Here is a 13390-nt window from a genome sequence, read left to right on the forward strand (position 1 = left end):
ATATAGATAGATAGATAGATAGATAGATAGATATATATATATATATATATATATATATATATATATATATATATATATATATATATATATATATATATATATATATATATATATATATATATATATATATATATACACACACACACTTTTTTACGAGTTTTCATATTCTAGAGGTTTGATCTGTGCCAGTGTGTAAAACGAACTGCAATCATAACTGCGTCTACTCAAACGAACAATATCATAAAAAGACAATGTCATGTTCTTCGACATTTAAAAAAATATATATCAACACGCCGAATTGAAAGAAACTTTGTAGATAACAGCAAATACCAATTGCGCTTAACCCCATTTCTTCAGATTGATATTTGCCATCTGTAAATTCTGTAAATTCCTCACCTTAATTTAGTTCAATTTAAACTCGGCAGTATCACTGTAATATCAGATATATCACAACTACAATATCAATTTGATTTGCTCATACAATAATATATCGGATAGTAGAAAAGGAAACAAAATGTTTAAAAAATATTTTTTATGGAAATATGTAAAAAAAAAAAAAAATCATCAATCAAAAAATCTAGAATTTAAATTAAATTTGTTGTGGCTGAGATCACGTGCACGCATTTCATGATCCAGTGTATTTCATATGACATAGATGCGTAATGTCATTGATTTATGTAGAGGGTATTTATAGCCATTGCCTTTTACCCAATCCATTCTGATTATCTGAATATACAATGCTTAAAAGTAATTTCATTGAAACACAGATACATTTAGATACAAAATAACAATGTTCCACATACTTAAATAATAGCGGTTAGAAGATACAGAATAAGCAGTTGAGTGAAGATGACCTTGCTCGTTAAATTAGAATTGGAAGCAGTTGTAACCCTTTAATAATCACAGCTTTTTTTTAGTTGCCTTAATCAACTGAGCATTGATTCATTGTTTGCCCTTAATAAGCTAGCAATGAACAGAGGATATGCATCAGCAGTGATTAAAAGGGGGAAAATGATATTTAATCAAAATATATTATATCATTCATATATGTACCACCATTATGTTATCATAAGTGGTGCATATTTTCGTAACGTGATCGTCAATATTGATTTTTATATCTTTATTTTCTAACTCAGTAAACAATAAATTAGCTTCTAACTATAATAGTCCTAGTATTTTACGTGTATTCATCTTATTTAAATGCATCATTATTATCATTATTTATTTATTTATTTATGTTTGTTTGTTTGTTTGTTTTTTTTTTTTTTTTTTTTTTTGTTTTTTGTTTTTTTGTTTTTTTTTTTTTATTTCCTTTGGATGCTATATGAACTTTACAAACATATGGCATCTCAAACGAGTGCTTCAATGGACAAAAATAACTTTTTTAATTCCATTAAAGTAGGTCTAAATCGCAATGAAAGAGCTTAAAAATATTCAATAAAAAAGAGAGAAAGTGTTTTGATCTACATGTCAATTCATGTACCGAATGAAATGTGAAAACTCGAAACTCCGCATCATAATTTAAAGAAAGGAAGACTTACGCAATTGCCTATCAGTTGAATACGTCAATAACTATATAATGCATCATGTATTATCTGATTTAGTTATTTCAATTTATTAATAAATTTGTGCAAGTTGTATTTCTTTCGTTTGTAACTTCCTAAATAATATTAAACTCTAACCCAACCGAAACAAGTTTCTTAAACACAAAATTAGAGCAAACATTGGGCGATTTGTTTACGATGAATTGCCCTAATTTTAGAACATCTCGCCACCATACGTTTTCCTTCCTGAAAGGAAGAAACAGAGTAAGATGGCGGTCACGCCAGGATTTTGACGTCTATTTTTCTAACAAAGGTAATAAAGTTTTTGAGATATTTAAGATTTTTTTCTAGTTTGCTGAGAAATTTATATTAATAAAATGATTCTATATATTCAATAGATAAAGATTCCATATTCACTGTCAAAGCCATAAAGATTATATTTTATTGCTTGTTTTCATATTGAGGATGGGGTCTCAATTATTGACAACAAAGATTATTACGCTGTTTAGCATAGTGTCTGTCCGTGTGACAGGTAAATTTTCATATTTTCCATTTCATATTTAATATAAATATGTAAATATCAGTACTTGAAATAGTAATATATATGATTATCAAACTTAGAAAACAACAGGAACTCAAAAACGCCAAAATAAAGTTATCAAACAAATTAAATTTATGTTGAGCTACTTTTACATGTAATTATGGTGTAATGTTTCATAAATATCAGACAAAACGAAGTACATCATAAGATTTTCACATGTAGTGTATAAGTACATTAGTGTTTTGTTTATATTTTATATAATAATATATCTAGTTTGGATAAGTAGGCAAAAAGTGATTTACGAGTGTGAACTGGAGTATTTAAAAGAATACGTCTGCTATGACAGTGATATAAGAATCTCAGATAGATCTCATGAAGCTGCCTGGCTTCTGTCTGTCGTCCATGCCTGAAAAGTATACAACAAGCTAAATGTAGCCATAATGACAGTATTAATCTAAAAGATTTTGTGAAAAATAATACGTAAATCTAAATCTTTTACCCATCTGCTCTGATACATAATAAATGAGTCATTTTCTCTACTTACGTAAAATGTTGAAGACAATATGCACAATGTAGGCATTTCCTGAAAATGTATATGTAAATAAACACCAATTATTCATCATATACAGTAAATATGTAGTTTTAAATGACAAAATGTAGATGAATTATGAATAAACGAGTTTATAATATGCTTCCTAAAGGATTTTCAGAAGTTGACATTTTTTTCAGACGCAGGTAGGATGTGGTTTTGTAAAACGGATGGTAAGTAAAAGGCGAAGTTATTTTAATACCTATTGTCTAGATTATGATTGATCCAAGTATGAATAAACCTGTGAAGGAGAATAATATGTTTTACGGTGTGACCGTTAGGGCGAGCGCAGTTGTACCATCAAAAACCTATAATATACACAGCTTACACTTGTAACGTTAGCTCCAAATCGCACGAGACACAGTCTAGACTGTGACGTCAGATGACGACGGAATTTACGGAGACAGCCGAACGTCTGGTTCAACAGTTCTTGTGAAAAAATTAAATGAAATACGTTGTAGAGTAGATGCAACTATTTTTTGTTTCTCATAAGCTCTCTGCAAAGAAATAAAAGTAAACGTATCTCTTGGTAAGGAACAATTATCCTTGGTCTTTTGTACGTTTTGTAATAATTTCGCATGGAACCCTGATAGCAAAGGAATTCTGGGAATGTTGCCCAAGAAAATTTGCCTGACGTATGTACAGATTTCATTCCGAATTTCCTCTGTTCTTACACGTTAGTCTATTGAGCTCGCTTCGCGCTGCTCGCTGCGCTCGCTATAAAGAGATATTTGAAAAGAGTTCTTTCTGCATTCAGCACTTATTTTGTAGGCCTCTTCTCTTTCAAATTTAATCTGTCGTTCCTGTTGTTGCTTGGATGAACACATTCACATAATTTACTTAACAATTCCTACATATGGTAACTTTAAAATAAAGGACTATATGATGAGTGAATCCCCTCCCCCTCCCCAGAAATCAACATTTCTAAATGCGTATTCAGGTTTGTTAAATTGATTTTTTTTTTTATGAAGAGAAGTTGTTATTGGCGATAATGTCAATATGTTTGTCTTATTTTATGCACTCACTGGCTGTAAATGGCGTTGGAAATGAGAATATTTTTGTAATCCAATCAAAATAAGGCACAAATGCGCCTTTTTCTTGTAATTTCCCTATGGGAAACATTCAGCTTTGAACATGCAAAATTTTTCTATCCGTATTTAGGCTTGAATAGATACATCTTTTGTGAAAATATAAAGTCTGTCCAAGTCTGCGCTCAATATTTTCTAGAAGAAAAAATGCTTGAAAATGAACAATTTAAGACAAAACATGCTAAATTGACGGGGGGAATTGTGATCTTCACGATGTCATATTTCTAAACCAATGGCATTTTGATCAAATTGAAAATTACGAATAACCGTCATGTATATAGCTGTGCAAAGTAAACCTATACATGTATATTAAGTAAAATTAAGATATTTATTTTAAGATTCTTTTGAGGCACTTATCATATTAGTTCTTTATTCATTTGGAACATGTACATGTTGTTAATTACACGGCTGTTTCTTATATAGATCCCTGTCAAGTCGCAAACACGACAGCACCTTACCAGCCACAAATAAGAGCCAAAAACTGTCCCTACAATAACAGTCCATACTGCGATCGCTTCATAACCCCAGGGTGGTACAGATTTAAAGAAGACATGCTGAATTATCCTCCAAGTTTAATGGAATGTGGAGCCGTATACCCCTCATGGTTAAACGGTAACCAAAAAAAAAAAAATGCAAGAAAGAAAATATTTGTTTGATTTTCAATTGATAAATAAATTTGAATTACTGTAAAATCGAAGCACTTGTTCAATCTTTTTTTCTTTGTCTGTTTGGTTTTTTCGGTCAGAAAAAAAACCAAATCATATTAATATTTCTAATTGCATTGTATCAAGTTTTGTGCTAAAAGAATAACCAATTATTAATATAGAATCACAGGCCTTTGGATCGTTTAAATATGACTTTAAAAAAGTCGGGGTGTATAAGAGAGATAAAGGTATGGAACTCCTTACATAAGGTACCCACTTTCACTACCGGTAATAAATACTTTTAAATCGAATGCTCTAAAATTTTACTTTTTATTCATATCTATTCATATAAAAACAATTTACATTACTACCAAAGTTCATTCCGAAATTCAGTATACTTCCCGAGATATGCTGAAATCAATTCCAAAATTGATCTAATGTTTTTTACTCATCATTAGATTGGGCCCCTGGTTATTCACATGTATACAGACGGTGTTTGAACTGCAGCAAACAGCTGCATATTGTTTGCACAATCTTTCAACATTTTAAAGTTGATTTTTTACTCCAGATCTTAAGGTTAAGTCAGTAATAATTCCTTTCGCAAATAATAATTTAGAAAACGTCTGCTTCAACAACTGCACATCCATGTTATTTATTAATGTAAAAAGAACTATGATTGAACGAAATTTTCCCGAAATGTATATTATTATTTTTCATTTTTTTTTTTAAAAATTAGACTGCTAATATGCTGGTTGTAACTTAGTAAAATCATATTATCAAATCAGATAAAATTTTGTAAAGACTGAGTGCTAATAAACAAATATTCAGAGAGTAAAGAATCAATTCCGGGAAAAATTTGTCTCGTCAGTTCCCACTTTACAATTAATGTAAGTATTCAGAGTCCCAAGCTAATGTCCAGTAAAAAAAATAAGGTCAATTTTGGAATTGATTTCAGAATATATCGGGAAGTGTATGGAATTTCGGAATGAACTTTAGTAGTAACGTAGATTGTTTATATGTGAATAGATATGAATAGAAAGTAAAGTTTTAGATCATTTGATTTAAAAGTATTTTGTTGGCGAAAGTGGGTACCCTATGTAAGGAGTTCCATATCTTTATTTTTTTAACACCCGAATTTTTTTGTAAGTCGGATTAAAGCCATCTGAATGTCTGTGTATAGAATAAATTTTCAATGAAAAGAAATATGTAACTGTTTACTATTTGTGGCATCCATTATTATAATTCTTAGGAACTCTTCCGACTAAGAAGAACGAAGAGGTAGAAAGAACCGTTTGTAAAATTGGTTTCAAAAATACATGTGCCAGACGAGTTACTATCATAATAAAGCAGTGTGGATCATTCAATGCGTACTGTCTTCCTTCATTGGGTGCTTGTTCCGAAAGATATTGCTTTGGTAATCATTTAAGACTTTCCCTTCATTTAATCCCTGACACATTTTGAACCATAGTTTAAAGTTTAATTCTTTTATCTCAGTGAAGCAGGAACTTCACTTCTCAAAATTGTGTTTATTTTTCTGTTTATCAGAAGTATCAATACTTTCTCCTAAAGAACACATAGTATCTCTAAATTGTACGGAACATACATGTATTGGTAAAGCATTCGTTAATATGGGTTTCCGTTAATAGTATTAGATACATCGGAGAAAAGTGTTGTTTTCTTCAAGGAAATACATGTATCTTTTTGATTATCAAGGTGAAAGAGATGTTACTTGTGAGCAGATCCCTAGCTCTCCCCAGGATACCACACCCCCAATGGTAACCAAACAAACAGAAAAAATAAGAGGGGGTGTATCTGGAAAAACTAAAGAACCATCATCCGGAGTATACTCTCAAAATCAACTCTTAGCTGAAATTTGTAAAACTGGTAAGTAATGAGGAATTACACTTGATATTTTTCGTTTTCCTTTCTTCCTTTCGCCACAATAAAGTATTGTTAAATGTAGAACAAGGAAAAGTCATGTGCTTAGAGCTGAGCCAAGAAGTACATGTACTTGTACATCAAGAACAGCTCCTTTCTTTATCTTTAAAAGTTTATTCACAAAATGATGCGTCTTTATTCTTACATGTATACTATATGAAAAAATTCCCCTTTTTAATTTATACATTGATAACTTTAACTACGTGAATTTAAATGGAATTGGGTCATCTCATAACTTAGGTAATTATAATTTCTCGAACAAATGAAAACAATTTCATTTTTCAATAGATCCGTGTACGTCGAGAAACCTTCCCAGAATTCCATATGTAAAAGGAAGGGGTGAAAATTGCAAATACACACATTTTTTGCAATCTTGTGACCGAGACTTGTTTCCGGGGTGGTATAAGGCAGAAGCAGCAGAACCGAAGCTCCTAAACAGATGTCCAGATGTTCTTTCTTGTGCCGCTATACGCCCTGTTTGGATGGACGGTACAAATTATGCTTTTTCTTAAAATCTATCACTGTCAAAGTTAAAATGTATGAAAATTGTTTTAGTTCTCTCTTGCGTCATCGATGCTTTCACACCTTTAAGCCCGTTTAGTACGTGAATAATTTTATAAAGCATAGAGATTATGACATGGTAGTGGAAACCAAATCAGTGCCTGGCGCACACTGTAAGGATGAAATCTCTTAAAACATATATTTTAGGAGCAAATGTCTATGAAAATTAATTGAATATGTGTTTTATACTGGGTGTCTATAAGCATGGTTTAAAGGTCTTCATTTAAACTTATCTTCGATAATCATCATGTGTATCTATAAAGAACTTTAACACTTTTTAAAAAAAATATATCTTCGATATGAAATTAAAACATAAACAGTTTTTATAATGTCCATGCTTATACTGCTCTTGACAGTGACAAATTATGTTCTGCGTCCACTTTAAGGTATACATCCTACTGAAAATGAAGGTATTGTGAAAAGAGATATCTGTGTTTCTGGATTCGGATTAGGAAACACAAAATCTTGCTGCCACGAAAGAAGCCACATATATGTGAGGAACTGTGGACGTTATATGGCGTATTGCCTGAAACCTTTGAAAAAATGCGAAGAACGATATTGCTTGGGTATTAAAATAGATTACATTTAATAATTTATTTTTTAATAGAAAGTATGACTTCTTGTTTGTTTACATGTTTTCACATGAATCCACACATTAAAATCTTGCCACTGCCTTTTAGAAAACAATGTTCCATGCACTGACGGAAAGGATAACTCAGTTGAGTCTTCTTTATTGCACAGTGAGTATATATACCAAATATTATAAGCCCTGAATCATGCTTCAACCCAAAAAATCGTGTAGCTTTAATAGGCCTTTGGTTTTTCTATGAGCCGTGTAGCGTGTTTGTAGCTTATGTGCAGCATGTATCTGCGAATTCAAAGTAGAACGTTTCAGGGTCCGTAATAAATGCTGGTGAATAACTTTCCATTTCAATATAGTATAGTCATCAGTTCTAGCTCCATCCGAAAGTCTCAAATCGTTTTTTGGAATATATCTTATTTCAATCTTCATGCACAGAAATCTTTATTAATTTCAGGCAGCCAATCTAATATTCCTGTTATTGTCACTGCAGTTGTAATGATACCACTAATGATAATTGCATCAACGCTTATAATTGTTACTTTCTTGAAAAGGTTTGTATGAAACATATTACATGTAAGTAGAAAGATAATTAATTAAATATTAATAAACATAATATGCCCATAATTGTTTAATATGTGGTTAAGATATATCTGCCCGTTTTCTCCCCTTTAAATTCAGTTCCTTTTCCTGCTTTTGGTCCAAACGCTATGATCTACTAGTATTTAATTATTGAATCACAATTTTTGAAAGATTTAGTTATCGAGATATATAGATACAAAACCATATTTGTACCGTATTCCATTTGGAGAGGAAAGTCATGTTTGAAATTAAACTCATTGCAAATTAAGCTGACAATAATTGTATTTAAGCTAACATGCTAATAATATTTAAAAATTAAATTTGAAAATGTAAGCACACAAATGGTATAATTCTGAATATTTCATAGCATAGTTTTCCTTCATTATAACAATAATTAGTTGTAGTGCTCAGAGGGAAAATGATGTGGACAGGTAATGATAAAGAAATTACATTGGTTCAGGGAGGATAATGAGTTTTACACAGAGAAATGGACATACCTAAACTAAAAAAAAAAAAAAAAAAAAAAAAAAAAAATGTGCTATATTTAATCATTTTACAATAAATTTTCATACTTGTTGTGCATTGTAAAGTTTTCAATTTTCATTTTTTTTTTCTTTTACAGGAATGAAAATAACTACGTAAAACCAAAGAAACTAGAGAAGAATGACTCATTGGGTAATGGATACACATGCTTGAAGTTTCCAGAGAAGACTATCTCCAAAGAAGGGTGTGACCATGGCGATACCAATGTCTACTGTATGATAAATGATGTGCAATAACCATTCAGAGACATGGGCGTTTATATATATATATTCCAGAGATTTGACAAAGGGATTTATTTGAAGTTAGAAGAATTGCATGAATTTATATTAAAAATCATGACTGACAAATGCAATGAAATCCATTTTGCCTTTCAGCTTTTGAGCTTGATTATTTTTCGTTATCTCCCTATTTGATTTCTCGAGAATTCTCCAGAATTGTGAAACTTACATGTACCTATGGTTCATACCGAGGACTAGGGCTTATCTGGTAATATATTGAATATTCTTCATTAATCCTGAAAAAATCTCTTTTCAAAAGGACTCCTTGTTGGAACATTAATTGTATATACTCATAGAAATCGTGCATAAGAATTGTTATATGTACTAAGCAAAATGCTTGTGAAATGTAAGGTCACCATGGTTAACGCCCCAGGTCAGGGCTAAATTGATTATAATTTTTAAAAGTATATTTTTTTAAATACTAGGAAAGAAAAAAGGCAAAATGCTTAATTATAATGAACATCTAGACCAGTACAGAAATGGAAATTATTTATTTCCCCGGGGACAAGGAATCAGAAACCCCATATACTGACAATAATCGAGAATTGTACCATTTCAGTTTATTTTATCATTAAACATAAAAGTAATTGCAACAGATTTATTTTTAAATCTATAAAATCTGTAATGCACAAAAAATGTTATATAAAAATCTAACAAAATCGGAAGACGGAAAAGCAATGTTTGAGGCTACATTAATTTTCTATGAAAATTGCTGTAGAAAATAGCTTAAATCTAATAATTATTATAAATTTTGCATAAAATCTGTTTTTTACATTTTTTTCATTTATGATGCACAAAAACTTCCTCAAATAGTGCAATTATTTTGAAAAAAGAAGATTGAATTAAACGAATATAGTGACATTTATAACTGCAATAAAAACTTTTATAGCCAGCAAAAACTATCACTGCATGGGCCCATTTCAGATTATCGCCCCATAATATAAAATTTTAAGAATATAGGTAAAACTTTGTCTCTAAACTTGTATGCATATTTTGTTTTATTTTGTAAAGTGTTTATTAAATAAATAAAATCATCAATGCAAAGTTGATCATTATTTAAAGGGATTTATGTATTTGTATTCTTTTCTATACTTTGTATTCACTGTCTGTCAAAAGTCTTAGCTCTTCCAAAATACCAAAAAAAGTTAAAACAAGTGTAACAGGAGAGGAGAAAAATGCGACGGACCAGACCGGGTTCGAATCTCGGTCTGGTCCCTCGCATTTATCTCCTCTCCTGTTACACTTGGTGCCATGAGATGCCCTTGAAGTGACAGGTGAATGACCTGGCAGGGAAGAGCCTGTTTTGGTATCCTCGGGGACCGAATATCTTTAAGGAGGTAGGAATGTGGCGGTTAGACAGGTTCAATCGCTGGTGGTTCAGTTGATAGAGCACCTGACTAGAGATTCAGGGGGCCCGGGTTCGAATCCTGGTTTAGTCTGTCGCATTTTCACTTCTCCTGTTACACAACTATTTCAAAGGACTATAATCTGTAACGATAAATATATTCCTCAAACATTAAACTTTGACAGAGAAACCTCTAATAAAGTTCTGAACTACAGCTGTAAGGGGTATTTGCAGGCTTGAAAGCATCACCTGTCATTAAGCATGACATCACATGTTAGATATGACATCAAAAAGATGGCGCAAAAACAAAATTTTAATAATTTTAAGAGAAACAAGATGTGTTTATGAAACACTGATGCCCCCGTATAGCAGTTTATGGCGAAAGTTAAAGTTTCTCAAATGCGAAGTCAAGTGATCAAAAATGTTGTTTCCCAAAAAGGGGACTTGATTCTATGGATATACCTGTAAATATGATAGCCCAAGCACCAACAATTCAAAAGTTATGGTCAAGGTTAAAGTTTTCTAAAAGTGGGTCAAACGCCAAGGTCAAGGTCAAAGGGTCAAAATTAATGGTACGCAGGGGAAGACCCTGTCATTAGAAATACTCATACCAAAAAAAAACTTAGCACCAACTGACTGTTCAAAAGTTATGGCGAAGGTTAAAGTTTTTTAAAAGTAGATCAAACTTTAAGGTCAATGTCAAAAAGTCCAAATTGTTGGTATCCAAAGGACGGTCTTGGCACATCAAATATACCTGTGGAATTTGAAAGTCCTGATGATAACTGTTCAAAAGTTGTGATCAAGGTTAAAGGTTTTTATAATTTGGTCGAACTCTAAGGTCAGGGTCAAAAGGTCAAAGATATTTACACCCATAGAAAGCTAAAGGTCTTGTCACAATGAATACGCATGCGAAAGCCCTAGTACCAACTATTCAAAAGTTATAGCCAATTTGGGTAAGTTTTTGCGGGAGTGCGTCATACTCCAAGGTCAAGTGCAGAGGTCAAATATGTTGGTACCTAAAGGAAGGTCTTTTCACAATTAAGGAATACACATGTGAAATATGCAAGCCATAGCCCAAGAAATCTTAAGTTATTGGCAAGGTTAAAGATTTTGCGGACATACAGACAAACAAACAAACAGATAGATGGACAGGGAAAAAAAACTATATACCCCCAAAAATTGTTTTTGATATATGTATTTTATTGTATTTGATGTTATTTTTTGAATAAAAAATCTTTTGGGTGCAGGTCTGCATTAGCTCATTCTTTAGATATAAAGTATAAAATTATATTACCAATGGAATATGTGAATTTAATATTTGTGAAATCAACAATTGGGTAAGTGAGGTCAGAAACCTTGAACACGCATTTAGTTTTAGCGCAACTTTCTCCATGGTTATATTTTCATTAGTGAAGAACCCTGTATATATTGTTCTGGGCGAGCTTTTGCTTATGAAATTCTATTCTAAAAATTGTACGAACTTTGTCCATGATACCCTCTTTGTTAAAAAAATTAAATAGTTTCTGACTTCACAGAAACAATTGAAAAGAATTGCTTAGACATTGTTTGTCATTTACTGAATGCAATGATTTTTATAAAGATTCTTTTTTTTTTCTTCTCTCATGGGCATTTAATAGGCAAAGTGTGGACATGACAATTACCACACTTAACCCTCTACCAAAATTGTGAAAATCTTGGTAACCAACTAGGTTCATGGTTCAGTTTCATAAAGTTGGCCATTTAAAAAAAGAGATATACATAATTAAGTGTATTGTCTGAAAATTACTCAATTTAGACCGTGCTCCGTAACCCTAATATGGCAGTTTTGAATTTTAAATAATTTGGATGTTTATAATGATATATTTGATTTTTTTTAATTCAAAATACTTGGATTTATTGTTAAAGTATGTCTACTCAAGGAGATGTATGAGCAATTCCCGCAGAATGCCTATGGTTTGAGATATATAAAAATCATAATTTTCTTGTGAATTATTATTTTGAATAAAATTCTCATTATTGAATATTATGAAATTATGATAAAAAAAAACTTTTCTGAGGAAAATTTTCCAGGAAAAAAATATTCTTTTATTAAAAAAAATATTATGGCATTCGTGGGGTTCGAACCCTAGCGATAGAAATCATGAGTATCATTTTCCTTTGAGACTAATACGCTCACCATTACACAGCTCCTGATTAATGTTGACATCCAAATCAATGTATAACCCTTGAATAAATGGAGTATTTCTTTGAAAGATGCGAATGTTATGTTATCAAACTTTATTTGTAAGGTATTGTGGGTCTTTGCTCCATGTTTTTGTTAACCAAAATATCTATTTTTTAAAGCAAACTTTGAAGTTTGATAGAGCAAAGACCCACTTATATTGAAAAACTTGTGGTATAGTATGAGAAAATGATCCTTTTTGCCCTCTTTTAGTATGCGTATGCTATTTTATAGACAAATAATATAATTCTTTGAGTGATTTTTGCAAATTGTTGAGAGTTTACATTAAGTATACTTTAATTTTAGATGAAATATCAGAGAAAATTTTGTCATAATTGAGATGTGATTTTTAACCTTCGTGTTCGTCGCACAATAGGTATTTCGTTCGCCTTGTCCGCCAATCTTCCTTGGTTATAATATGACGTTAAATAAAAGTGTTATGAGGAAAGTCCATAAACCTTTTGCATGACCCTTGTATAACTTAAATATTTATGTATTATTGCTTTTTAGATATCAACCATTGCTTTAGGTGTTGTACAGTGTACTGATTATACTGACAAATGATGATTTTATGAACTCTTTCAATGGGACTGGGCCCTCAAATAATTTTCTCTGCACCCACTGCCCCACCCCTTTCCTTACCCCTCCTCCTTCTAAGACGTCTTGGATCCGCCTCTGTTTACATAATATCTGTGACGTTTAAAAAGTTGCAAGAATTCAAGCACGGGGAGCATAAAAATGACAGATTAATTGGAAAGGCACATTGCTGTGGAGAGGCTGATTTCAGAATTCTGTAAAGCATACTTTGAATGCATGTCAGATAACGCACGATGCATTTTTATATAGTGTGTTGCTGAAAGATGCAGTCGAAAAAACAAGAAATAAATGCTGGAATGACCTACGATAGTATACTTTATCGCATAACAGTATATAACG

The 13390-nt window shown here is 31.5% G+C and overlaps 1 protein-coding gene across 1 annotated transcript; it reads left to right on the forward strand.

The window, feature by feature from the left end:
* Positions 1-1836: 1836 nt before the first annotated feature.
* LOC133176031 (uncharacterized) lies at positions 1837-9908 on the forward strand. The gene is made up of 11 exons (XM_061311206.1): positions 1837-1857; positions 2009-2076; positions 2815-2847; positions 4186-4374; positions 5656-5820; positions 6120-6290; positions 6633-6833; positions 7292-7471; positions 7586-7645; positions 7943-8039; positions 8690-9908. The coding sequence occupies exons 2-11, from the start codon at positions 2010-2012 to the stop codon at positions 8844-8846; spliced, it is 1320 nt and encodes a 439-aa protein (XP_061167190.1). The 5' UTR covers positions 1837-1857; position 2009; the 3' UTR covers positions 8847-9908.
* Positions 9909-13390: the final 3482 nt, after the last annotated feature.

The sequence above is a fragment of the Saccostrea echinata genome, unplaced genomic scaffold (genome assembly GCF_033153115.1).
Source record: "Saccostrea echinata isolate AGI-Se365-2 ecotype Australia unplaced genomic scaffold, CSIRO_AGI_Sech_v1 ptg000065l, whole genome shotgun sequence".
In the NCBI taxonomy this organism is placed as follows: Eukaryota; Metazoa; Mollusca; class Bivalvia; order Ostreida; family Ostreidae; genus Saccostrea; species Saccostrea echinata.